General features: G+C 41.2%; 2 protein-coding genes across 2 annotated transcripts in view; both read left to right on the forward strand.

Annotated features, from left to right (window-relative positions):
* RAB31 (RAB31, member RAS oncogene family) overlaps positions 1-18,790 on the forward strand; it is a 117,112-nt gene extending 98,322 nt beyond the window's left edge. The window contains exons 6-7 of the mRNA XM_006089289.3: positions 3,497-3,606; positions 15,354-18,790. Of these exons, the coding sequence (XP_006089351.1) occupies positions 3,497-3,606; positions 15,354-15,451 (208 nt within the window). The 3' untranslated portion in view covers positions 15,452-18,790. The remainder of the gene's footprint in view (positions 1-3,496; positions 3,607-15,353) is intronic.
* A 7,083-nt stretch (positions 18,791-25,873) lies between these two features.
* Positions 25,874-27,862, forward strand: part of TXNDC2 (thioredoxin domain containing 2) — a 6,648-nt gene continuing 4,659 nt past the window's right edge. The window contains exon 1 of the mRNA XM_023754275.1: positions 25,874-25,986. The gene's annotated coding sequence lies outside the window, so the exon portion shown is untranslated. The remainder of the gene's footprint in view (positions 25,987-27,862) is intronic.

Raw genomic sequence — 27,862 nt, forward strand, 5'->3', positions numbered from 1 at the left:
TTTCTTAAGGACTTACAGTGTCTTAACAACGAGAATATTAGATATCAACGGTAGTCTCGTGATTGGATTGCACTAATGCATCGCACATACCGTACCGTCAGTAATATTTATACAAGAATAAAGGTTTATTCTGTTTATGTATTAACTTTTATCAACAACAAAACAAACGGCTACCCCCCGTCCCTTGGAGTATGAAGGAATAAAGCCCAGGGAGGCACTTGGGAGAGTCAGTGACCAACTGACTAATTTCCAGATTTCCAGCTGCCAGCGCAGAGTAAAAGTCTCCAGTCACTGGAGCGTTTTGCTAGGGAATGAAGATACCAGTGTTGATGGGCGAGCTGATCTCTTTCCCAGGGTCACAGCCTGTCACCACTGGCTAGGGGGAGTGCCTCACCAAGACAGGAGGGAATGCCCCTCTCAGAGAGTCCTTGCAAACTCTCCGTATTTGTAGTCTAAATGTCCCCTTGGCCCGGAGTGGCTTCTCCACGTGTTCTCATTGATAAGAAGGGGCCCCTCAGTAGCTGGTTGCTTATCAGTGACAACAGATGTAGAATGATGACATCCTGGCAGGACTTACTTTATTCTTATATCAGATAACTTTTGGGGGGTCATAAACAAGTGGATTAAAAGAACTTCATTTATGTCATAAGCAAGTGGATGTGAAATCATCTTAACCCAGGACACAACAAGGCCACTGCAGAAGTCCGTGTCCTGAATGAAGAAGGCCCGAACTCAGGCAGAGGCAGGGACGGTAGAAGGGAGGCTGCCAAGGAGGTTAAGCTTCATTACTTAGCGTTGGGGGATGAGAGAGGGCAAGCACTTGGGTGCCTCCATGATTTCTTACTTGGTAAGTGGAAGGTTTATGGAAGGAGTGGCCGATCTGCGGGTGAAAGGCAGTTATCAGGCTGTAACAAGTTACTATTGTGAAGCGCATCTGCTGCTCAAGAAGCAATGACAAGCTAGCTCAACAGGGAGATAATGTCTAGATACAGAGGAGAAAGGGTAGTGTCTTCAGTTCTCTGAGCCTGTTACCACAGGCCATGCATGGTTAGGAGTCCCTACAATGCTCTACTGCAGTGTCCACTGTTGGAGACAGCCACCCCTCCCCAATCCTGACCGGAATGATCTCCATCACTCAGCTCGTGTTTTTTTTAATTGTTCACACTATCACAGATGTCCCCCATATTTCTCCCCTTGCCCAGCTCCCCTGCCCCTACCTTCACTACACTGTTGCCTGTGTCCATGGGCTATACATATATGTTCTTTAGCTAATTCCTTCCCCTTCTTTTATCCAGTCCTCACCACCCCCTTCCTTCTGACCTCTGTCAGTCTGTTCCATGTATCCATGCCTCTGGTTCTGTTTTGTTCATCAGTTTGTTTTGTTCATTAGATTCCATAAATAAGTGAGATCATATGGTATTTATCTTTCTCTGACTGGCTTATTTCGCTTAGCATAATAATCTCCAGATCCATCCATGCTGTTGCAAAGGGTAGGAGTTCCTTCTTTTTCACAGCCGAGTAGTATTCCACTGTGTAAATGCACCACAGTTTTTTATCCACTCATCTACTGATGGGCCCTTGGGCTGTTTCCAGAGCTTGGCTACTGTAAATAATGCTGCAGTGAACATAGGGGTGCAGATATTCTGATTGATGTGTTGGGAGTCTTAGGATATATTTCCAGAAGCGGGATGGCTGGGTCAAATGGCAGTTCCCTTTTTAATTTTTCGAGGAAACTCCATACTGTTTTTCTAAAGTGGCTGCACCCATTTGCATTCCCACCAACAGTGCACTAGTTTTCCCTTTTATCCACATCCTCACCAGCACTTGTTGTTTGTTGATTTATTGATGGTAGCCATTGTGGAAGGTTTGAGGTGATGCGGCTTGTCTGTGGTAAGAAGGATTATGAAGTACAGGTTCCAGCTGGCCTGGCTTAGGAGGCCTCTCTCCTCTGGTGTGGAATCCCCGGACAGCCGTCTTTGTTTAGTACGGTAGGCTCTGGTTAGGCCCTTTTGCAGCAAGTGCCTGCAAGGTTCTCCTCTCATCCGCTTTGGGGTGGTAAAGAATTTAAATGCCAAGGTGGAATTTTCCCAGTGGCTTTATAAACGAGTAGTAGCCATTCATGAGGAACTTGGAGAGGGCGGAGGAAAGGGAAGGAGCTAGGAAGATGGGGAAGGTCCCTTCACTGCCCCCTCCCAGTTTTGATTTTCCGTCCTCCCGTTTTCTTCTCCTGTAGCCCTCCCAGGCCAGCACTGTGTTCTCTCTCGCCTACAGCATTAGAGGAGCTTCCGAATTCTTCGCCCGGCTGCCCCACTCTAGTCCACTTTGTGCGTTGTGTTTTCCTAGGTCTGGAGCTTCCGAGTGGGCCCTGTCACTGTTCTTCATTGGCCACTGCGTGCTTTCCTGCCCATCTGCCCCAGTTCCTGCCGGACTCTCTCTCAGACACCAGGCCATTCATTTGTAAATCCACTGGTACACCCAAGGCAGGGTCGGGTGCAGATCGACTTTTAATAGTCTCTGGGGATGAGGGTGCTCCTCACCGTGGGCCTTTGTCAGGCTGCTGCATCGGAGTTCTCACCTGTGTTCTCCCTGCCCTGCGTGGCCACATTTCAGGGGACCTCCTCCAACTCATCTCCTTCAGTTCCACTGATCAAAATGCACCACTTTCTACCCCTCTACTGCTTATCTTAATATTGCAGCTGTTACAAGGTTGTGGACTAGGGTGACTGTGGATGTGTTTGCCTTTGCTCGCAAACGTAGATTCCAGAAGGCAGGGAGTGGTGTTCTCTGTAGCACCTACAAGGAGGACGGGCATACTGTAACTGCTCGATTAATATTTGTTGGATAGATGAATAAACTTCTGGAGAATCGGAACGGTGACTCTTTAATCTTTGGATTCACCACAGTGTCTTTACATAAAAAGTAGATCAATAAATGTCTTTTTAGATTGTTCATTTAAATAGAGTCCATGTCCTAAAACCTTTGCAGGAACAGCTGTTTGAAGGTCAAAGTCCAAATATGCCATAATGCATGGTAGCTATTGTAGCTATCACATGTTCATTTCCAAACTTTCAAATCATGCCACATATTTTGTCTGGTTTGTGAGAAATGATATAATGGAGTCTTATAGAAACATGCACACACATTTAAAAAAATACTGAGTCATTATTATGGGGGGAAATGTTTGAAATCAACCCTACCTCGGAAAGCTGGAATGTGTACATAATGATTTTTCCCTGTTCTGGAATTCTTTACTTCTGTGGGACTAGACAGTATGTTATATATGCACATCTTGTCTCTATAGATGCTAGAGACCAGGTTTTAAACTTTAAAATGTCTCATTCATACTAGGTTTTTAATACTTGCTGAGCGAGGGAGTTGATATTCTCCAGGAAAGTAATGGAGCTGTTTCCACATGAGCTTTTTGTTTGGCCTATTGGGGTTATTTATATCTTACAAATGAGCATTAATTTCTGTCTGGGTTTCACCTCTTTTCCAGGGAGGTTCCCTTGAAGGATGCGAAGGAATACGCCGAATCCATAGGTGCCATCGTTGTTGAAACAAGTGCAAAAAATGCTATCAATATTGAAGAACTCTTTCAAGGAATCAGTAAGTACCTGAAATCATGTTTTTAGCTTAGCTTACGATTTTTATGCCTCTGAGAGTCAAAGGATGAAATCACAGAGCTCTCAAGTAGAGCTTTTCCTCTGTGTGAATTTGTTTGATGATGTGGATATAAAACCTACAAGCATGCACTTGTCAATACTGACCTATATTGTGTCTCCCAAATCTACATTTCCAAAATTCTGTCCTTTAATCTGGTAATTCTATGTTTTATGAATCAAAAGGAAGTAACTCTGTTGCAAAATAAAATTTATTTTTATTTAAAAATTATGTATTCTACCGCATTTTATGTGTGAGGGTGGAAAAATTAATTTGCCTTCTTACAACTTAAGTTCTGGCTGAACCAATGAAATTGACATGAGACCGATTAACAAGAGAAAATGACCAAATTTATTATGTATGTACATTTGGGGGCTTTATAAGAATATGGGTCCCCCAGGACAGAACTGGCAGTTGAGGCTTATATGTTATCTTGAGCTAAGGAGAAGGGGGGTAGGCGGGTTGTAGTTTGGGAATTCATGGCGGGGGGGGCGCGGGGGAAGGCAATCCACATGGAGATGGAAAAGCAAATGTGTGGTAAACAGATGTTTGCTGGGCCATCTTTACAGTGGGACACAGAGAAGACTGATCGAATGGGCCTTGCTACATTCCTCTCTGTCTGTCACACTAGCTCATATTAAACCACTATAGTTATCTGTAATGGTAGCTCCTTTCCTGGAGCAGGTCCTCTATCTAAATTCTTTTAGGCAATTAGGAGGAAGGCCAAAGGTTTTTTCTTAGTCTTTCTTTTCTTAAGAATAACCAGCTTAAAATAACCAATATCTCAAAAGGCATGTTTTTGGCTGGCAAACTGCTTTCCCTCATATATCAGTATGCTGAGGGGAGGAGAAATAAAATAGATAATGAAGAGGTATAGAAAACTGAAGTCAGACTCTAGGCAAGTGAAACAAAAGAACCTTTTGTACTTTCTTTTGCTTGTTGATCGCCAACAAAAACAGTCTCTCCATCCCACGTGACCTGAAATTGGGAATTGGGTGGAGAGTCTATTTGTAAATATTTTCCTCATTTCTGATCAGCTAAGTAATGGAAGGTGATGGCTCCCTTCTTCATCTCCAGTTCTGGGTAATGTTATGTTTCCCTTTCTTTATGCTGCTTCCCCATCAATAACCTTTACCTAAGAGCTGTTTCCCAGCTGGTGGGCCAGGGTTTCACCTTTACAACTTCTCTGATCGTGATGTTTTGTTCTGGGTCCCCTCAGAGCTACTTGCTGGCAGCGATCTTGGGCAACTGTGTCCTGAGATACCTTCAAAGCATAATTGGGGACTTGAAAGAGGTATAAGTGTTTGTTGAGGTTCTGGGACTCAAAGGCTTTGGGTCACCTTAGGAGAAGTTGAACTCCTGAATAGTTGGCAGTTGTTCTCAAATATCTTGGCTCCAGACAGTTCCAGAAGGGAATTCCAGAAGGGAAACTGATAGTTTGATCTCTCTGAGGTCATCGTTGGCGGTGCTCTCAAAGTCAGAGGGACCGTTGCTTCCCAGAACAGATTTGATTTCCTTTTAACTGGTTTTGGTTCATTACTTCAGACTCTGAGAACCCACAGCAGGGAATATTTTGTTTGTTTCTCTTGGATTGACGGAGAATTCGCTGGAGACGAGGAACCCTGACTGGGTTACTTGCATGATACAGAAACGCACAGAAGAGTGCAGCCCCGTGCTTCTTGTTCTCTGGGTCTACACCACCTTTCCTTCCTGTCTCCTTCAGGAGGATTCATTGTCTTGCTGTTATTTCACTCTCAACAGAATTGTGTTCTCCTAGCTTGTCGACCTGAGTGGTTGAACTCTGGAGTGCTAGGGCTGTCATTTTATGTTGGAAACCCCATATTCCCAGACTCCTGCTCCTTCCCGAAAATGGGCCATGGGTGCAGTGCTCTGTGGTGAAGAAACTGCTCAGCTGCCCTCCACAGCTGTGTAACTCTGGGTGACATCTGACAGGGTTTGGCTTGAACTCATTCCATTAACCTCATATTTCCTGAGGTCAAACTCATTCTTTTTCTGGCGGCATTTGGCCTTTCTGATAGGTTAGGCTAATTGTGCAGCTATTAAATAGTTTGTCTTTATTAATGCTTTTAATCAACGAAGCCAGGTAGCTCCTGATGACCGTGACTTCCACCCCTTTCCTTTGTGCAGCTCCTCGTATTCTCTAGAGCTCTCCCCTGCTTTAGCCCCTCGAAGGCAGACTGTGCAGATGGCAGTGCTCAGCGAAGGAAGTGCAGCTCTCTGTACACCTTAAATGCAGCTTGAGATTTCTCCATGAGCTAGGAGACTTCCCGAGGTCTATGTAAGTCATTATTAAAACCCCAAATGAAATAAGGACCTCAAAGAGTAAAATAAACCTAAGCAGCAAGAATCGATAGCTTAATTTAAAAGATATTTCTTTGTATGGCCCAGCCAGTATAAATGCCTTCATGTATATGAGGTCTTATGGCTCAAAGGGATGGGGACTTAGACTAAGGAATTCCTGAGATCCTACTGGTCTATTCATTTAAGAGACAACAAGTTTTATTCAAAGCACTGGGGAATTATGGCTTCAAATAATTAATTCCTATAGGGACTGTAGAATACTGTATCACCTTGTCTTCCATGTCAAATAAACAACTGTTTCTGTGTCATTATACTGTGGTTGTAAGTGCCTTTGCAAAGAAGCCTATAAATGCACAGCCTGCAGCAAGATCTCTCTCCAGGTACATACTGTGAGTGCTGGTGCCTTCCCAGCCTCTACTCCTTCAAGTGAATTTCTTCTGAATCAGGTGTTGTAGCCTAATTACAGGTTAATTTAAAACACAGTACCAAGTACACCTAAATATATGGCAGGAGACATTTCCTTTTCCCTGTTTCTACTTCTATTACATGTGCTTCTCTCTGAGTTCAAAATAGAAAGATATATTGCTGACATCTATGCTCCCCAAAGCAATTTTCCAGAGACAAACGTGCCTGGGAGAAAAGATGCAATAAAAAACACCAAGAATGAGCAATGAGAATAAAAGCCCTTTTAAAAAAAGATGCTGCCCTAACCGGTTTGGCTCAGTGGATAGAGTGTCAGCCTGCAGACTCAAGGGTCCCAGGTTCAATTCCGGTCAAGGGCATGTACCTTGGTTGCTGGCACATCCCCAGTAGTGGGTGTGCAGGAGGCAGTTGATCGATGTTTCTCTCTCATCGATGTTTCTAATTATCTGTTCCTCTCCCTTCCTCTCTGTAAAAAATCAATAAAATATATTAAAAAAATAAATAAATAAAAATAAAAATCATCATAAAAACATAAAAAAGGATGCTTAAACAGAATTAATTCATATTGACTTGAATAAAGAGATAAGTATTTCTCTTTTATATTCTTAGAGTGCTCATAAACTAGAATCAACTGTTTTCTTAACATGAGTTAATATATTTTCTAACTGGAAATATTATCTATTTTCAAGGACTGAAGCTACCCTGGAAAGGATATAGGTGCTGTGCTGTTTTGGGTAGTCTATGCACAGTCCTGATATATCACTTATTACTGCAAACAGTGGTTTAAATGGGAACTTTATTCATCTTGGTGAAAATAGGAAATGACTTAACTGTCCAAAAGTTGGGAAATCATTTTTTAAAAATCCTGGTACACTAATATAAGCCAGTGATTAAAATGATGATGTAAATCTGTATTTATCGGCATAAAAAGATAAATTATTGAGTGTGAAACAAAAGTTAGAGTGGTTTGTATTATAATCTGATTTTATAAATCGTGAACCATATAATATATAAAAGTAAATAATATATTCTTCCGGGTAAAGATATATGCACATTAAAATGTTAACAGTGGTTGCTTTATGCTGATGAGATTATAGGGAACTTTAAAAAAAGACTTTATTCTGGAAAATTTGAAACATATGTACCAGTATACTGTGTAATATAGTGAACCATCATGTACTCATAACCAGGCTGGTTTCATCACTACCTCACCTCCCCACCCCCCTGCCTGTATTATTTTGAAGGGAATCCCAGACATTTCTGTAAATATTTTCAGTATGTAACCTTTTTTTACATAACAACAATTGCATTATCACATTGGTAGTAATGCTGTTATCATATTAATACCATCAAATATTCAGTGTGCAGATTTTAATGATCTCATGATTGCCATAAATGACTACTTTTTTGCATTTTTTATTGAAATCCAGTTGCTTGAATTAGGATGCAAATAAGTTTCATACACAATGATTAGTTGATAGGTCTTTAAGCCTCTCTTAAGCAATAGGTTCCTTCTCCATCTTTCCCTCATATAATTTCTTTTTTTAAGAAATTAGATCAATTGTCCTACAGAATTTAACATATGGATATTGCTGAGTTCTTTTTTATTGCTGAGTGGTATTCCATTACATATGTAAACCAGGATTCATTGATCCATTCACCTAACATTTGGGTCATTTTTTGTTTTTTAATATTTTTATTGATTTCAGAGAGGAAGCAAGAGAGAGATAGAAACATCAATGATGAAAATTACCAATTGGGTACCCCACCCTGGGGATCGAGCCCACAACCAGGATATGTGCCCTGACCGGGAATCAAATGGTGACCTGGTTCATAGGTCGATGCCAACCACTGAGCAACGCCAGCTGGGTTTGGGTTGGTTGTGCGGTTTTTTTGGCAATTACAAGTAAGATTGCTATGAGCATTCATGTATAAGTTTTGTGTGGGTAAATACTTACAAATGGAATGGCTGGCTTCTCTGATAGATAATGTTTAACTTTTTAAAAGACTGCCAAACTGTTTTCCAAAGTATTTTAGTATTTTACATTTCCATCCCCAGTGTGGAGCTCCAGTTGCTCCACATCCCCGCCGACTCTTGGTATGGTCAGTTGATAAAACTGTAACCATTCTATTAGGAATATAATGGTTATCTGCTTGTGGCTTTTATTGTACATCTTCCTAATGACTAGTAATGTTTAATATCTTTTTATTTGCTTACTAGCGGCCCAGTGCATGAATTCGTGCACCTTGAAAGGAACTGTGGGACTGTGGGCTGTGAGGCTGCTGTAGGCACAGGGGCGGGTCTCAGCCCATCCTCCGAGCCCCCGCCCGGCCCCTCCCGCTGCAGCTCAGGTCCCCTGTCTGCCAGCAGCCCTGCTCCTGCCACCGCTGCTCCCACACGCTGACAGTGCAGAGCGATTGGAGCCCAGCGCCAGTCAGCGGGTGCGAGTGGTGGTGGCTGCTCCAGTCGCCCCTCAGGGGCAGGGGGAGGTGGAGAAGCCCCTTCCTCCAGCTCCCTATACTTTTAACTTCGTTATTGTTTTTAATTTCTTATTTCTCTCTTTACCTTCCCACATCCAATCAGTTGTCACATCTGCCAAGTGTCTTGCTACATCAGTTGTCTCTTTCCATCTTTGTTTTCTACTTCCCTCAACTGCACCCAGATGAAGGCTCTCTCTTTGCTTAATATATTTTTATTGATTTCAGAGAGGAAGGGAGAGGGAGAGAGAGAAACATCAACTGCCTCCCACACGCATCCCCCCACCCCCCACTGTGGATCAAGCCCGCAACCCAGGCATGTGCCCGTGACCGGAATCAAACCTGGGACCCTTTGGTCCACAGGCCAATGCTCTATCCACTGAGCCAAACCAGCTAGGGCTGAAGGCTTTCTTAATCCCTGACCTGGACTTTGTGCACGCCTTCTGACTAACTTCTCTTCCTGTCTCCTCCTCCATTCATGCTCTATGTAGCGTGTTAGACTCTGTATTCTAATATTCAAGGTCATCCAGTAATTCCAACACTGTCCTCTTTACTGCAGCAAAAGAACAGCTACAGAGAGTGACCTCAAGTGTCACACGTGTCTCCCCCACGCCCATTCTGTATTCTGAGGGCAATGTTCTCTGAGGACTCCACCCCCACTCCCGCCTTCTAAATGGAGAGGTTTGCGGATCATTATCAAGAGTAAATACTTCCAAGTCCTAATAAACCTGGTCAGTTTACTAATCTGAATGATTCAGAAAATCAGGATCAAGAAATGGAAGTTACATAGCAACTACCGGCACCACTAAAACTCAACAAAAGATAGCCAAGCCAAGTCAACACTGGAACTGGGATGAAAGGAGAGAAGAAATGGACAGGGAGGACTTACAGCTTATGCAGGAAATGGCTGGTCCATCACACAAGGAGAGAGGACAGCTGCAGCGAAGCACACTGTTTTATTTTTGTTGTGTGTAAAAGCATTACAGCCTCTAGTCCAGAATCATGATAATATTTATAGGCTTGGACTTTGTTTTTTTTTCACGTATCACATTCCTGAGGAATCATTTATAAAACCTGCTTTTTCTCTAGGCTGTCAACTTTCAGAAAAACTGAACTTCAAAAAAGAATCTTTCAACTTTTCCCAAACAGAATCTTACACAATTCAAACCTTATGAAAATAAACACCCTGGCCTAGGGTTTACACTGAGAGATGACTTACGGAGATTGTGTGCTCTGAGAACATTTTGTCAGAGCGGAAACATGCAGCTGATGCTCCGAGCCTTTTCAGATGTTTGTATGTATATATTTGTCCTATTCTATGCCCTATGTAATGAATACTAATTCAACAGTGCTCCAAGGTGATCACCTTGGTACAAAATGCTATGGCCATTTTCCAGGACTGTTCCTTTGCCTAAGTACACTTAACCTTTCAGTAAGTTCCAAACAATTCAGACCATGAGATCCTGAGCTCTTGTGTTTTCACAGTGCCATTTGCTTCCTTCTCTTTTTAAGGTGCCGGCCTCATGGTTATGATGTGGCTTTCCTCTCTGTCTGCCTTAAAGTGGAAGTGCTTCCTTTCTTATCACTGTTTGAAGCTGTACTGTGTGGGACACCTCCCAGGCTGTAGAAGAGCAGGTCGGGTCCCCATCCTAGTACCTGGACCCTGAGTGTCCACCATGGTGAGCCACTAGGCAGGGGTTTCCCCCCATGCAGACTCCACGCAAGCTGTGCCCAGAGCCATGACTCCTTCCATCCTCATTAGTTCTTTCCATATTAGAAATAGCCATGTAGCTATATTGCGTAGTAGTTACCAAGTTACTTTCCCATATGCTTTTTATAGGTGAGGAAAGGAAGTCTTGGAGATATTAAATAAATGGACTAAGTTCACTAAACTAGAACACGGTCTCTCAGATTTCAGAACTCTTTCTACCAGATGAGCAAAATGATGTCTGAGAAAACTGCAGTAATTCTGTTTTTTGAGAAATATTTTGTTCTACTAAGTGAAATTTTGAATATTCTGAAGATAACAGAACCTGCTGCCTCTAAGAAGCTATGTTCAAAAACTGATTCAAAAACATTGCTAAAAGTTTAAAATGAATAAGAGAGGAATCTCCTGGAGGCGTTACTCAGGTCTTAATCTTGCATCCCTAACTGGTCTTGCTTATTGTCTATTGAGGAGAGAAGTGCAAGGCAGGAAAGAGGGAGGAAGAAGGGGAGAACAAGGGAGTGCGCTGACAGGCCTCCCTAATATTCCCTTTTTTCTGTTTTTTCTTTGTTTTCAGACTTTCATTCTACTTTTGTGACTTAATGAATATCTTATGTATAAATATTTTCTGTAATTGGGGTACTTTTCATAGGACAAAACATGACACGAGGCTTGTAGAATAAGCCTTGTATTGCAGGACTAAAAGCCTAATGCTATTTTGTTAACTTTAGAGTTAACAATATAAGCATAGCATGAAGTTGATGTTAGTATAGGTATTGATTTTGATATTACCAAAAATACTCATCAGCAAACAATACTTGTCTTAGTTAACTAGATCAATAACTTGCACCAATCAGAATTATAATTTTGTCCAAAAATATTTCAGATGCAAATGCAAAAGTCTATATTGCAATACCTAACACATTCTGGAGGCACCTGAACTATTATTGATTTAAATAATTTAAATAATGATGTATCTTGACACTGTCATCCCTCCAAAACATCCCTTTTCAAGGAGTAAGTAACATTTGACTGGCAAGATTTGACCTAAATATATCAGAGTATTGGTAGTCATTGGGAACTACCCCTTCTATTTCTCACTTAAGAGTGACGAAGTAGAAGAAGCATTTTGTTTACTTCCTTTTAATTATGACTAATGAAAGAACACAGCATGTCCAGAAGAGGAAAACACATACTTAACATTCTCATTTGCTACTGGATTAGGAGTGAACTTTTTTGAGAATGGTCTGCAAAGCTTTATATAGTTTTGCTGGCAACAGGAAATGACAGAAACAGGAACTACAGGAATTATTACAACCCTTTTATCTGCTCCATGATCAGATGAAGAGCCATTTATTTTGAATTTTGGATAATTGTCAATGACCTTAATTTTTATACTTGAGCTTTGGTGAATGGCCACACCACCCAACCTACAGAACTATTTTTGCCTTTTGTGGAAATGGTGCCTCTACCAGGGCATTTCACGCTCTTTATGGTTCTTAGGTACCATCCAGTTGCATTGAAAGACTTTATCTTTGAAACTAATTTCCCTTCCATTTCTGACTTCTGGTTTCTTAGTAAAGTAATTCTAATTAGCTGACTAAAAAAATCCTTATTTTAGAGTTAGCTTTCATGCCTTTTTCATGGGGGAAGGGGGAGAGAAAAGTAGCATAAGAGCTAATGTGGTACAGTGGGAAGACTACAGGCTTTGGGATCCATCAGAAAAATCAAGATGTCGTTCACAAAGAATCACCTGTGCCACTAATTGTTGATGTGACCTTCAACACATAATCTAAGCTTTCTGAGGAATAGTACCATGGTGATGATATAGCCATTCTGCCAGCTTCACAGGGTTGAGGATGGTGCCTATGAAAATCTTCAAAAACTGTCTAAAAAAAATATTTGTGATTTCCAGATTCTAGTGCCTTTTTAAAAAATTGATTTTTAGAAAGAGGGGAAGAGGAAGAGAAAGGGAGGGAGGAAGAGAAACATTGACCAGTTGCCTCCCGTATGGGCCTATCTGGGGATCGAACCCTCAATCTAGGTATGTGCCTGATGGGGAATCAAAGCCACAACCTTTTTTGGTGTACAGGATGACACTCCAACCAGCTGAGCCACCGGGCCAGGGCTCTATTGCCTTTTTAAAAGTTTATTTATTTTTTAATTGTTACTGTTGAGAGTATTACAGATATCACCCCTTTTTCCCCCCATTGCCCCCCTTCATCTGGTTCCTGCCCCATCCTAGGCCTTTACCACCCTGTTGTCTGTGTCCGTGGGTAATATGCATATAAGTTATTTGGCTAATCTCTTCCCACCCTCCTCCTCCCCTTCCCTCTGAGATTTGTCAGTCTATTCTGTTTCCATGCCTCTGGTTCTATCTTATTCATCAGTTTATTTTGTTCATTAGATTCCTTGTTCATTTATTTTGATTTTTAGATTCAATTATTGATAGATATGTATTTATTGCCATTTTATTGTTCATACTTTTTATCTTTTTTTTTCTTCCTCTTTTTAAAGAAGACCCTTTAACATTTCATATAATACTGGTGTGGTGGTAATGAACTCCTTTAGCTTTTTCTTATCTGTGAAACTCTTTATCTGACCTTCAATTCTAATGATAGCTTTGCTGGGTAGAGTATTCTTGGTTGTAGGTTCTTGCTTTTCATCACTTTGAGTATTTCTTGCCACTCCCTTCTGGCCTGCAATGTTTATGTTGAGAAATCAGCTGATAGTCTTATGGTTGCTCCCTGGTAACTAACTACTTTTCTCTTGCTGTTTTTAAGATTCTCTGTTTGTCTTTGACCTTTGGCATATGATGTGTTTTGGTGTGGTCCTCTTTGGGCTCCTCTTGTTTGGGACTCTGTGCTTCCTGGACTTGTATGTCTATTTCTTTCACCAGGTAGGGGAAGTTTTCTAACATTTTTAAAAATAGGTTTTCAACTTCTTGCTCCCTCTCTTTTCCTTCTAGTACCTCCATGATGCTAATGTTGGTACGCTTGAAGTTGTCCCAGAGGCTCCTTACACTGTCTTCATATTTTTGGATTCTTTTTTTCTTTTTGCTGTTCTGATTGGGTATTTTTTGCTTCCTCATATTCCAAATCGTGGATTTGATTCTGAGTCCTTTGCTCTACTGTTGATTCCCCGTAAATTATTCTTCATTTTAGTTAGTGTATCCTTCATTTCTGACTGTTCCTTTTTTATGTTGTTGATGTTCTCACTAGGTTCCTTGCGCATCCTTATAAATATTGTTTTGAACTCTGTACCTGGTAGTTATGTTTTCATTTGCAACATACTTCTTTGACTGCATTTTGACTGCTTTCCTATGTTTGTTTTTATGTATTAGGTAGAGCTGCTATGTCTCCTGAAATTGGTAGATTGCCCTTGTTTAGTAGGTGTTTTGTAGGGTTCAGTCTCCCCAGTCACCTGTGCTGGGCACTCTAGATGGGTCCCTGTGTGGTCTGTGTGCCTCTATTGCCTTTTTCTAAAGACACCTTTTTTTAAAGATAAAACTCACATATCTGATTATAGATAACAATCCTGTATTATAAATTTCAAAGTTGCTAAGAAACTAGATGAAATGATAATTATGCAATATCCAAGAGCATTAGCTAATACTACAGTGATAATCATATTGCAATATTTAAATTATCAAGTCAACATCTTAAACTTACACAATGTTATGTCAATTATATCTCAATAATACATTTTTAAAAATTCATGTGCCTACATTTTACCAATTTAAAGTGTATAATTCAATGGCTTTTAAAATAGTCATAAACATATACGACCGGCCTGGCTGGTTTGGCTCAGTGCATAGAACGTGGGCCTGTGGACTAAAGGGTCCCGGATTCAATTCTGGTCAAGGGCACATGCCCGGGTTGTGGGCTCGATCCCCAGTGTGGCGCGTGCAGGAGGCAGCCAATCAATGATTCTCATCGTTGATGTTTCAATCTCTCTCTCCCTTTCCCTTCCTCTCTGAAATCAATAAAATATATTTAAAAAAATAAAAATAAATACATATATACAACTATCAGCAGTCAGTTTAGATTATCTTTATTCTCTAAAAACAAAACTTCCACATCCTTTAGTTATCACCTTCCTGGAACCCTCCATTACCTTTTTAATTTTTACTTTGTGTTTATTTACAGAGACTGTAGTGTAATTTTTAAAAATTAAGTTAAAATAAGATTACTTGCGGATGACATTAAAATACTGTTTCCTAGGAAGAGTGTCTCTTAGGGCTTTTTAGTTAATGCTCCATGTGTATTGGTAGGATAAGGGATAGCAAGCTAAGTGTTAGTAAATGATATTACAAAGAAGATTACAATCCCCAGTCCAGTTCTATTTTAAGAACCAGAAAACACAAGTACCCACTGTCAGTAGTGAAGTCCTGGTGCCATTGAGCAGCTTGTTGCAGTGGGATAGATCTGTGGGAAGGCTGGGGAGGAACGGTGGGCTGATGTTTGGGCCAAGAAGTTGGGTGATAACTTTTCCCTTTACTCAGAAGCACGAGGTTCCAAACCCAAGGAAATCCATATTATCAGGAAGCTGATTTTACTTTTCCTTAACCTTTTAAACATGAGCTTGATTTCATTCAGCAGAGCAATGAAGTGAGGAAGGGAGGGAAGGAGGTGGGGGACAGAGTTACACCTGAAGCCCCTCTCCTTTCCACAAACATTACGTGGAGCTGGTGAAGCATGGTGACAATCTGCGTGTCTGTCAACTGAGGAAAAGGAACTCAACCTTGGCCTCCCTTTTGTTCCAGGTCGCCAGATCCCACCCTTGGACCCCCAAGAAAATGGGAACACTGGAGCAATCAAACTTGTGAAGCAAACCGCACCAACCAGTCGGCGGTGCTGCTGACCGGGCCCACGGCCCCCTGTACTTGAAGAAGCCAGAGCCACCTCCCTGTGCACTGCTGATGGACCCCATTCTCGGTGGCCTGGCACCTCACTTAGAGAGAAGTGAGCACGTTGGCTTGGCATCCTGGAAGGGCTGCAGGGAATGGGACAGGAAATGTCCCTGGAAAAGTATTTGCAAAAACTCTGGAAAAAATACACCACCTTTCATGCATGAAATGCACATGGGAGAAAATGGATTTTAGATAATAAGTATAGTTGAGTTTTTGTTAAAAACCTTAAAATATTCTCAATTTGTACAAACATCATACTGGCTTATTACGTGTGTGAGATTCTAAAAGTGATGTTCCACTCTGATTTCCTGTGTTCCCTAGCCAAATCCCAGTACCGTCTTCAGTGCCATTGCCTTTGTGAACTAGCCAGCCTTCACCGAAAGGCTAACTTAATTTTATTTAATTTACCTTTTAGTGGAGTGTAATTGGATGATCACTGAAGCTGTAGATTTGAGCTGTTATAGAAGTGGGAAAGATGTATTAGAAACTGTTGCCTGTATCTCTGACTTTTACTTGATGAACTTCTTTCTAAGTTTTAGTCATCTGTAAACAAACAAATCAACTCTGACTAAAATATTGCATGTAATTTTGGGATTAGGAAGCTTGGTTTGGAAGAGTCACTTAAGGACTTACTGTATAAGCAGTGACAGGTGTAGGATGTAAATATTACTCCAGAGGTCACTTGGCATGCGTCACCTCCATGGCCATAAATTCCTACTCTCTTACAGAGGTTTAACACTACAGAGTGTTATCTTACTAATAGAATATGTCATGGCATCATCTCTAGGGGGCGAAATTAACTGAAGGATAATAAAGGGCAAACTTTTAATAATAGCAATTAATAAAAGGTTACACGAAAGCCAGCCTAGGGAAGTACCAGCACCTTAAGATTCTAGATCCCAATTGCAAAATTGGAGAAAACATTTTAGAAGATGCCAAGCTTGGGGAAGTAGGTATTAGGGCTTAAGAGGGGTCCAACTCCAGAATGCCAATTAACAGAGTGTAGGCTTTGATTAAAAGAACAAACAAACACCTTTCTTTTCAAGTTCCCTGTCTGCTCAATTAATTAAAGATTTCGGAATCCAAAGGTAGTAAAGGGAGAAAAGTCATGAAGAGGAAGAAAAGCTATTTCCATTCCAAATTCGAATTCTGTTACCATTCTAATTTTCATAAAAACCTAGGCTCCAGAAGCAGTTGGTTTCCTATTAGGACTTATACTGGGTGGTGATTGTTAAAGGATATTCAGATCAGGGCCTTCGGTGGGAGCTAAGAAACTGTACAGTAGTCTCAGAAATCGTTAATTGTGCAGTGTGGTCCATGAACATACAAGGGCCAGCAAACATGTATTGAAAACCTACAGTGTAAAAGCCAGGAGAGAGGTCATGAGCTGATGAAAGACTTCGAACTTTGAGTCACTCAGTGTGAGCTGCCACGTCACAGTCCTGTCACTTCGGTGTCCCCGCGCTCTGATGCATAGAGACACCAGTACCGCCATAGACAAGAAGGAAGAGTCCTTGAGAGACCAGGGCCAAGTTTACACTTCATGTGGATGGTAATCAAGACAGTAGGTGGAAATCAGAGATTAAGGTGTGTGTGTTGTTTTTTTAACGCAAGGATATGTCTGTTTGATGTTCTCCACCCAGCTTGGAAGAGTAGTTTGACAATCTTAGAAAGTGAAGGCTGTAAACACTTATTTTTGGTTCAAAAGTGCCTCCTAGCTCTCCCAGACAGGTACCTCAAAAAACGTTAGCAAGCGGCACTTGGGTGACTTCACAGGGCCTTTGCAGAGGTTTTTAGGGTTTTTCTCTACATTGTCAGCATTACTGGTTACATGATTCTGCTTGCAGGCCAAGCAATTACTATGTTCTTTCCAAAGTTAAAAAAAATTGGAATGAAAATTGAAATGCTCTCTTTCCAGGTTGCATGCAGGCTTATTTTAGAACTGTCCTCGACAACCTGGGTTTATCTCTAGACAGCCTCTCGGGTTGCCTAGCTAAGGTGGTACGCATCCCAGCTGAGTTACGCAGCTTTGGTCTGGGTCTTTAGTGGTTGCATTTTGCATAAAATGGTTGGTCTTATCCTCATGTAGTGAGCTGCCTACAAACGAGGCCACAGTTTTATTTCAGAAGCACATGAGGGTGTGAAACCCCTCTTTTACCTTTCTGTACTGCCTTAAATATTCCAGCCAGTCGGATGACTAGATATAATCACTACTTGGAGTAATTGGTGAAGGAGGTAGTGGCATTGGGGCACAGAAGCCTTTGCATAAATGTGGAGTCGTGTCTGAAGGTAGATACTCGAGCCTTGTCCAGGCTTTCTTACCTTCTTTCTGCCTTGAGATTACTTCCTGGCTGTTCTTATAATGGAACTATAGCCAAGAAATATTATGTAATGTCCTGGAAATTGCTATTGCTCCAAAATGACAAGTAGTTTCATGTGATGTAACAATATTCTTCACATAATTTTCCAAAGTTTTCTTCTTTTCCTCTATCTCCCCCCCTTTCATGTGTGCTATAATGTGTATTTGTGTAAATATGATTTCATGTTTGTTATGCCAACATATAACCCATTCCTCTGGCTGAGTTTGGCTCACGACTGTGTTATATCATGTAGGCATGGGTCCTCCCTGGGATTGTCTCCCAATGGAAAGGCCTCAGATGACAGTGGAGTCGTGCAAGCATTTGATGTAGGTGCACAATTGACTTGCCATTTCATGGTTGAAAATGGTATACTCGGGTGCTGAACCTGACGTTACCTTGTAGATAATAGAAGCCTGGAGACTTAGAACTAACCCTTAGCCAATAAAATGGCTGTGCCCCAATGAGAACTGAATTCCTTTTCTGGGAAGGTTTAGATAACTGAAATGCTTTCTCTAAGATTGTGGCATGTGACGGCTGCATTGAGCTCCTTACCGGGGACTCCACTTCCATTGCTCTGCAATGTTCATGGGGAGTTGAGTAATGAGCCAGCTTATAAACGAAAGGGCTCTGAGCTATATCCAGACCTGTTAGGTGTCTAGTTTATTCTTTTTACCATAATTGTTGAAACCAGACCCAGTGATCCTGTCAGTGCTCTGTTGTGTAAACGCTCCCTTTTCTCATGTTTTTGTAAAGAGCTTCTGTCTGGGCTGGACCCAGTTCTCACATATAGAAGATGCCGCTGTAGACAGTTAGGACCTTTCCACCTTGTATTCATCCCATAGTAAAGCATTGCCCTCAACATTGCCCAATTGTATCTGTTGTTTTGGGTTTAACAACACTGATTCATACTAATAAATATTTTACGTTTTATCATGTGTGTCTTTTTCTTATTATCATGTTCAGTAGAATAACTTTTAAAAATGACAGTCACCTTAGCATAAAGAATGGTGATTCCCCAGAGAAACTTGTGTATCTGTACACATGAAGACACAGTTAAAGATGTTCTCTGGCACTGTGCAATAGCAAAACGTCTTCCCTAAGGAAATCGCTAATAAAATGTGGCACAGCCACAGGATAAAAACGATAGGGTAATGTAAATGGGTGCAAAAGCTATCATGCATCAACATGTGTCTCAAAACAATGTGAGCCCTGGCTGGGTAGCTCAGTTGCTTAGAGCATCATCACTATACTCCAAGTTGAGGGTTCAATCCCTGGTCAGGGCACATACAGGAATCAACCAGTGAATGCATAAGTGGAACAACAAATTGATCTCTCTCTTTTTTTCTCTCTCTCTCTCTTCTCTAAAATCAACCTGTGGAGTGCAAGGTCACTATACTGCATATCCCTAAGGGAGCCGCTCATAGTGGTCTGTGATTGGCGCCCTTGGGAGCTGTGTAGTGCACAGCCCGAGCAGCAGAGCTGTGTTGTGGCTGAGTGCATAAAGCAAGTGGGAGAAGTACAAAAGCATATAAACTTACACAAAGCATGTGTGATGTATGATGTTCATAAATGTGTATAAAAATAAAGGAAGGATTAGGACAAACATCAGCTTCATGATAGTGCTTACCTCTGGGGAGGAAGGGAAGTGAACAGGATCAGCGAGGAGAACACAGGGCATTTAACTGTCGGTAATTTTATTTATTTCATGATATAAAAATCTGAAGCCGTAGCACAAAATGATAGCATTTGGTAATTTCAAAGCATGGGTTTCATTAGTCTGTATATATTGCTGTATTCAATTTTTTCAAAGAGTAGAGACAAATAATGAAAGATTAGGCTAGAAAGATTTCATAAGTGTAATGGCCAACTTAATGTACTCAGTACATTTTTACAAGGTTTACTTATTTCCATTTCTTCATCTCAGGTACCCACACCTGCCCGCCAACACACACATCCTTTCTCATAAGCACTTGTGGATCTTAGGCCTGCTTTCTATGCAGAGCTTCATTTGGCGTGTGGATGAACGTGCGGAAAAGGATGTGGAGAGGGAGGAGAGCATGTCTTATGTCCTTAGCATTTGAGTCATTTCCCAAGGCATATGCTGGAGAGCTGCTTTCCATATATAAGCAAACAAGAAAACCTTCCCAAATCCCTCACCACTTAGAGACCCAGTGTTCTGATTTTATAAGGAAATAAGCCATTATTTTGCATTTACTACGAGTTGTTACACTTGGAGAACACTTCTTATTCAGATAAGGATGGTCCTGAGAGCAAGCCTGATGATTAAGGGAGGTGGGATACCTCATCCTAAACCCATGAGCATCCGTCTCCAGTAACATCTTCTCTAAAGTTTTGAGATGCTGCAGCAACATGGAGTTCAATGGGCTTATGGTACAGATATGAAGCTATCTTCCCCCTCTTTTCCAGTGTCTATTAAAACCAAACAGATAATACCAAGCATTAACAGTTATACTGAAAATGGCTACTCTCAAACATGCTGGTCAGAGTATAAATTGGTACAAGCTTTTTAGAAAGTGACCTCATGACATAGTAGCTGGCTTGCATACGTGTAATTAATTAGTGATATGTACAGACTAAGGTGTTTGTCCTGTATCATTTATAGTGACAAAAACTTGGAATAATTCAAATGCCCTATGCTATGAAATTAACTAACTAAATTATAACATATTCCTAAAATAGAATACTGTGATCATTAAAAATTACAGTATTAGAAATAAGTGTTACAAAATTCAAGGGTACAAAAATTCAAGGGTACAAAAATATACCTCTTTCTATTTTCTGTAATAATTTAATTTCTACTTGATCCCCTATTCTGTCTAATACAGAAAGTGGAATTTAGTCATACCTAGTTTTACCTAAATTGGGGCACTTCTGAGAGTGAAGGGGATGCTGTTAACATCAAGCTGGGACAACAGGAATAAATCGGATAGTCCCAGGCAAACTGGGACATATGGTCCTTTTGGTTTAGCCTCCTACCCATGTAGCAAGATGGGCGGTAGCACCAGGGAGGTGGGGCAGAAAACTCTGGAGTTATTGGGTAAGTACCTTATCACAGCTCTCTTCATAAAATCATCCATCTGTCCATCCATCCATCCACCCATCCACCCACCCAGTATTTGTGGAGGGCCACCATGAGTCCATGCTAGACTAGCGCTCCCTGCTCCATCAGATATGTGTAATTTCCAAGCTTACAAGGAAAGAAAGATAAGGGGAAAGACAAGAAGAACAAGAATGACAGGAAGGAGAAGGAGGTGTTCCTTCAAGGGCAGAAAGAGCAGCTTGCCTGGGGAGGCACAGTGACTACTGGGGTAGGAATGGGGCCTTGGGACTCAGCTCACCCCTGACTCATCATAAGATCCTGAACAAGTTTCTCTGTTTCTCTGAGCCTCAGCTTCCTCCTGTAAAACAGGGATGGTGCCCACATCACAAGCGTGAGTCAAGATTAAGTGACATCATTGTGTAAGGCACCAGCACAGAGAACCTTGTGGCTGTGATTGTGCCATAGCTTCAACCTGTGCCCTGGACTTGGGTGGAGTTCTTTTTGCTTGTCCTTCTGTTGCCACTTTCTTATTTCTGCTTCTTTCCTTGGGAAGCAATGGAGTATAGAGATTAAGATAAAGAAATGAAGCATCAGACACAACCTGACTTTGACTCTAAGCTCTGTAATTTGCTGGCAGTGGGATGTTTGGCAGATTAATCTCTCTAAGCCTGTTTCCTCCAATGTAAATGCAGAAAATAATTCATATGTACACTTCTCCACAATTCTGGGATCCAAAAAGCAGAGATTTTTTTCTTAGTTTCATACGAAGTCATTTGGCAGTAAAACCAGATCTGAACTGATGTGATGTTCTTTATCGCCATCATTTATCCCACCAGGGGTGGCTCCGCTGGATGTTCTGTAATAGATGCACTGTATAACTTTAATAAAATCCAAACAAAATTCTTAATTCTGAAAACATCTGCCCCTAAGTTGTCACGTAGGTATTGTGGGCCCGTAGCATCTATCTGCCTTGCAGGTGTGTCATGAGGATTGAATGAGAAGAGGCGTGTGACGAGGCCTTCCCATTGGGGAGCTCCAGGCAACCACAGGGGGCGCTGTTTACATGACTGGTCAACATTAGCTGCGCCTCCTGAGTGGGCTGCAGGAATTTCACTCTGCAGAGAACACTTCTTATCCTTCTGGATGGAGCAAATACTCAAAAACAATAATAGCTAACACGAATATAGCGACTTGCTATGTGCCAGGTACTGTTCTAGGTGTTTTACATCATATTACCTTTTTTTGTTTTCACACCCCCCTGTATGAGGTAGATATTGTTATCTCCTTTCTACAGATGAGAAAACAGAGGAATAGGGGGTTAAGTAAATTGCCCAAGACCATGGACTAGTAAGAAAGATCAAATTAAAATGTTAGCTACGCCCTGTCCTGGTAGCTCACTTGGTTAGCGTGTCCTCCCCATACACCAAGGTTTCGGGTTCCACCCCCAGTCAGGACACATACAGGAATCAACCAATGCATGCATGAATGGGTGGAACAAATCAATGTTTTTCCTCTCTTCCTCTGTCTCTAAAATCAATAAATTTAAAAAAAAAGTTAGCTACAATTATTTTCTCCTTTTTAATTAAAAAATTTTAATGTATTGAGGTATAATTGACATTTAAGTTTCAGGTGTATGAGATAATGATTAGATATTTATACTATTGCAAAAGGATCATCACAATAAGTTTAGTCAACATCGGTTATCTCACTCAGTTACACTTTGTTGTCTTGTGGTGAGAACTTTTAAAATTTACTTAACAACTTTCAAATATATACTACAGCATTATTAACTATAGTCATCATGCTGTACACTAGATTCCCAGGACTTAACTAGCTCTATACATATTTTATAACTGAAAGTATGTCCCTTTTGATCCCCTTCACTCATTCTATCCCCCCATCCCACGCCAACCACCTCTGGCAACAACCCCTTTTCTGGCTTTTTTCAATCAATATAATTTGGGGTTCTTTCCATATATATCAGCATCTACAGATGTACTTTATTTTTTTTAATGGCTGCATAATCATCATGATGATAATTAGCATTTATTGAACATTTGCAATATGCCAGCCCTGTTCTCAGTGCTTCCATTTTCTCCTTTCTTTACTCTCATTATAAGTACTGTAAATATAAAGGAATGAAGAAAGGGAAATTCTTGTTCATTGAATACTTCCTGTGAGCTACATACTTTCCAATTGCATCTCATTTTATCCACAAAACAATCTGAGAAGGATGCACAATTGTTCTCATTTGTCTAGAAGGAGCGTGGAGAACTTAACTGACTTTCTCAATTTTATAGTTAGTGGGAAGGGCAATTCCACTTATGCCAATGCCCATGCTATCATTCTTGCATTTCAGAGGAAGTGTTGGCTGGGAGCTAAGGGTTAACCAGCTCAGGCTGAAAGAGCTGTATCACTCCATTAACTAGATTTGCTGGTTTCACTGAACTATTTATCTGATCCCAAACTGCTAGAGTGACTCTCCTGGACCCTACTCCTCAGGCGGCTTGATTTATCTTTCCCACAGCCCTGCCCTCAGTGCTGACACTACCGTTCAGGCCTGACTGAAGTTCTTAACTGGCTTTTTGAAATGACTTCTGCATCAGAGTCTGGCAATGTTGACTTTGTAGGGCCTAAGGCCCTGAATTTGCTCCTGAGTACCCGGTGCCAAAAGCGGTGTCCCCGGTTGGGCCTGCATGACCGGAGAGTGGCCAGCTTCCTCTGCTCTCCTCCACCTCGAATTCTCCCTAGATGTGTACCTATTCTCTCCTTTCCTGGTCCTTTGGAAAAGGACCCCAACTCACTTCTAAAGCACGTGCCAAGCTTTCTTTGACTCCTTCCATCTTAAAATTCCCCTGGCACTGTTTTCCGCTTCTCATCAACTTACATATATGCACAAATTTTGATCAACTGCCATCCATCTCCTTTTCCCCATCAAGCTGCCCTCTTTTTCCTTCACACTAATGACATTTTGAAAAGATAATCTTGACCCTCTACTTCTTTGATCTTCTATTCCCTTCTCCCTGGAATTTGGCCACTATCCTCCATTGTGCTCTTTCAAAAATTATCGGTGCTCACCTCTCTCTCCCCACTTCCCTGTGGACATTTGAGGCTGTTGACCTCTCCTCGTGACACCCCTTTCCTCACCTTCTACGCTGTGCCTTTAGACTTCTTATCTGCTTAAATGCAGTTACTCCCTGCACATTTATGCTCCTGAATCTGCTCAATGTATGCCCCCTTCCTTATTGATCTCATCTAATTTTATTATTTCATCTATTGCCTCTGGCTTCCCAATTTTGGTCTGGCCTGGCTTCTTTTCAGATATCAGACCTTGCTCCCAGCCGCCTGCTGGATGTGTTCAGTGGGCATCCTGCTTCAGGTACCAGTGCCCCTCCAGGCGCACAGACCCCGCTCCACCTTGTCACCCGTGCACTTTGTGCATTGCATCCTCTCAGCGGCTCGGGCCTCACATTTGAGAGTCAGTTTCAGCTCCCCTCAAGCATCTATCAGATGATGTCATTCTATTTCTGGAATTTCTTGAACTTCCTTAGCCTCTTTCCACTGTCCTAGTTTACTATGTTTTCTCTTAACTGTTGTGATTGTCACATAACAGTTCTCTTTGAATTCTGTGTTTGGCCCTCAGATCTATCATTGGATACGCTATTAGTGAATCTGCTAACATACAGATCACAGCATACCATTTTCTTACTACTTTCTGTGACAACTTACTGCAAATTAAATACAATCCCAATGCTGTAGCCTGTGGTAAAATGTCCCTCTCCTCTGAGCCCAGCCTCTGTCTCTGCCTGTCAGAGGCTGTGGCCGCGGCTCTTGACACCTTCACCTGTGGCCGCTCTCTCCCCACTAGGAAGGGCATCTCCATTTGCTCTTCTCTGCCTGGCAGTGCACCCAGCTTCTGGGGGCTGGGAAATACTCCTAGGAATTTTCCCTGGTCCTCCAGGAGGAATAACAGCCCTTCTTCTAATCACTGTAGAGTTTGAGATCGCAGGTTAGTCTCTAAGTTAAAGTCAAATAATGTTTATTAAAGATAGTACTTTTTTTTGCACTAAACACAGTGAGTCTAGAATAAATTGTCATTTCTATTCTCTACTCTTAGTATTGTATCAGAGGACCAGGAAGTTAACTAGGTAATACTGTGGGGGGTCCAGAAAAAAAGAGAAACTCACTGCCCATCTGGTGTGGCTCAAGAGATTAAACATCATCCCATACACAAGAGGTCGCCAGTTTGATTCACAGTCAGGGTACCTGCCCAGGTTGTGGGCTTGATCTCCAGTCGGGGGTGGGGGGTGGAAATGCAGGAGGCAGCCAGTCGATGTTTCTCTCTCATAGATATTTCTCTCTTTCCCTCTCCCTTCTTCTTTCTAAAATCAATAAAAACATATTTTTCAAAAAAAGAGACACTCACATGGCACTTCAGTCTTACAGTGAAAGTTTCTCTTGAGTGTCTGTGTGTTGCACGCCAAGCTAAAGACTGAGATGCCAGCACAATGTCCCTTACACTCAAGAACCTTGTACTTGGACTGGGGAGGAAAGGTTTATGCCTTGTGACATCATTTCACTAAATGTGTGGTGCTGACAAGAGGGGACCAAGTGGTTATGTAACATTTCACTCTTTTTGGTTTAAACATTTGTTTTTCAATATTCTGATTTTGTACTTGGTATGGATGGTTTGGAAAAGTTTTATGGCAATAGTTTTTTTTTAACCTTTCTCTTGTTTATTTAGGGGTCAAGGTGGGAATGGAGATCTGTCAGATGCTAAAAAAGATAATTTTATAAAAAATATATTTTAAAGTAAGTGTCTTAATTTAAACTTCCAACTGTTTCCCATTGTACCTGCTGTAATTCATTCATGCCTTTACCATCCATTCATTAAGTGCCCTCTGAAGCCACACTCATTTATGGTGAGAATGATCTTGGGCCCTTCCCAGGAAGTTCAGTGTCATGATTCTGAACATCAAAGCTACAATTAATGCACCGCGAGGCGTTCAATGAGACCTGAAGCTCTGCTCTACTCTGCTATGGGTGCCATTTGTTCCAGAGGCAGGTACGCTCCGTAGTTTGTTAACTTGCTTGTCTGGCTTCCTTTAGAAGGTGAGCAGTGGGAGATTCCAGGAACCATGTGCAGAGAGCACTGTCCCTGCACTAGGAGGGGTCATGTGCACTTTCAAGCTTTGTAGCAGCATATTAGCATTAAAACATCAACAAGCTTACAACTAATCTGGATCTTACCACAGCAGCTCCAAACTGAATTTTCCAGTAAATATTTACACAGGAGAGCTTTAAATATTATACTAGAAGTCTTTTCAATCACAATAATGTTGGGGTTAAATATTAGAACAAAGGAACTGAGTAAAGTCAATAATCCACCCTCCCTTGAGCAAAACACAGGTACCACTGTGTCCAGAACTAATGAGGAACACATGGAATAATGAACTCAGAGAGCCAGTAAAAAGGCACAAGATTTGTACCTTAGATACAATACTGATTAATCATGACAGATCCTCTCCATGATGAGCCATTTGGAGTTAGAAAAGAAAAGCATTCATTTATTATTTTAAAAAAATTATGTTCTTTCAGTATTAATGTCTACTCTCTTTTATTTTTTAAAATATATTTTTATTGATTTCAGATAGGAAGAGAGAGATAGAAACATCAATGATGAGAGGGAATCATTGATTGGCTGCTTCCTGCACGCTCTCTACTGGGGCTCGAGCCCATAACCCGAGCATGTGGCCTTGACCAGAATCAAACCGGGGACCCTTCAGTCCACAGGCCGACATTCTATCTACTGAGCCCAAACCAGCTAAGGCAATGTCTACTTTCTTATAGTTTTAATCCCCTTCCCCTTTTCTGCCCAACCCGCTCCCCTCTGGTAACCATCAGTTTGTTCTCTGTATCTATGAGTTGGTTTCTGTTTTGTTTTGTTTTGTTTTATTTGTTTTGTGTTTTAGGTTCCACATATAAGTGAAATCATAGGGTATTTGTCTTAATTGTCTGACTTATTTCACTTAACATAATACCCTCTAGGTCTCAAGTGGCAATATTGCAGTCTCTTTTATGTCTGAGTAATATTCCATCATATAGATACAGCTTCTTTTTTTTTAATCCTCACCAAGGACATGCTGAGAGAGAGAGAGAGCGAGAGAGAAAGAGAGAGAGAGAGAGAGAGACATTGATCAGCTGCCTTCTGCCTGTGTCCCAACTGGGGATCAAACCCACAACCCAGATATGTGCCCTGAACATGAATCGAACCAGCAACCCTTTGGTGCACAGGACGACGCTCAACCAACTGAGCCACTCTGGCCAGGCTGGATACTTCTTCTTTATCCATTCATCTATCAATGGACACCTAGGTGTTTTCCATATCTTGGCTATTGTAGATAATGCTACAATAAATTTTCTAATTCTTGTTTTTATTTAAAAAAATAAATACCCCAAAGTGGAAATGCTAGCTTATATGGTAGTTCTGTTTTTATTTTTTTTAGGAATCTTCATACTGTTTTTCATAGCATTCTATGAAAATGTCTATTCTTGAAAACTGGGAAAATAAAAGGAATAGCAAGCAATTTACTAATCTGCCTTGACATTCAAAGCACTTAGAATGTTTTAGGAGTTTTTTCAGTGTTTGTTATTATAACACTGAGAAACTAGGTAAAAAATAATCCTCTAATAGATATTCAAATGGATCTATAGCTTCATTTATTTCATGTGAGCCCACAATAATGTATTTTGGATTGGAAGGATGATCTAAAGCAGGGGTTCTCAAACTTTTTAAACAGGGGGCCAGTTCACTGTCCCTCAGACCGTTGGAGGGCCGGACTATAGTTTAAAAAAAACAACTATGAACAAATTCCTATGCACACTGCACATATCTTATTTTGAAGTAAAAAAACAAAACGGGAACAAATACAATATTTGTA

Source organism: Myotis lucifugus, unplaced genomic scaffold, assembly GCF_000147115.1.
Source record: "Myotis lucifugus unplaced genomic scaffold, Myoluc2.0 scaffold_58, whole genome shotgun sequence".
Taxonomy (NCBI): domain Eukaryota; kingdom Metazoa; phylum Chordata; class Mammalia; order Chiroptera; family Vespertilionidae; genus Myotis; species Myotis lucifugus.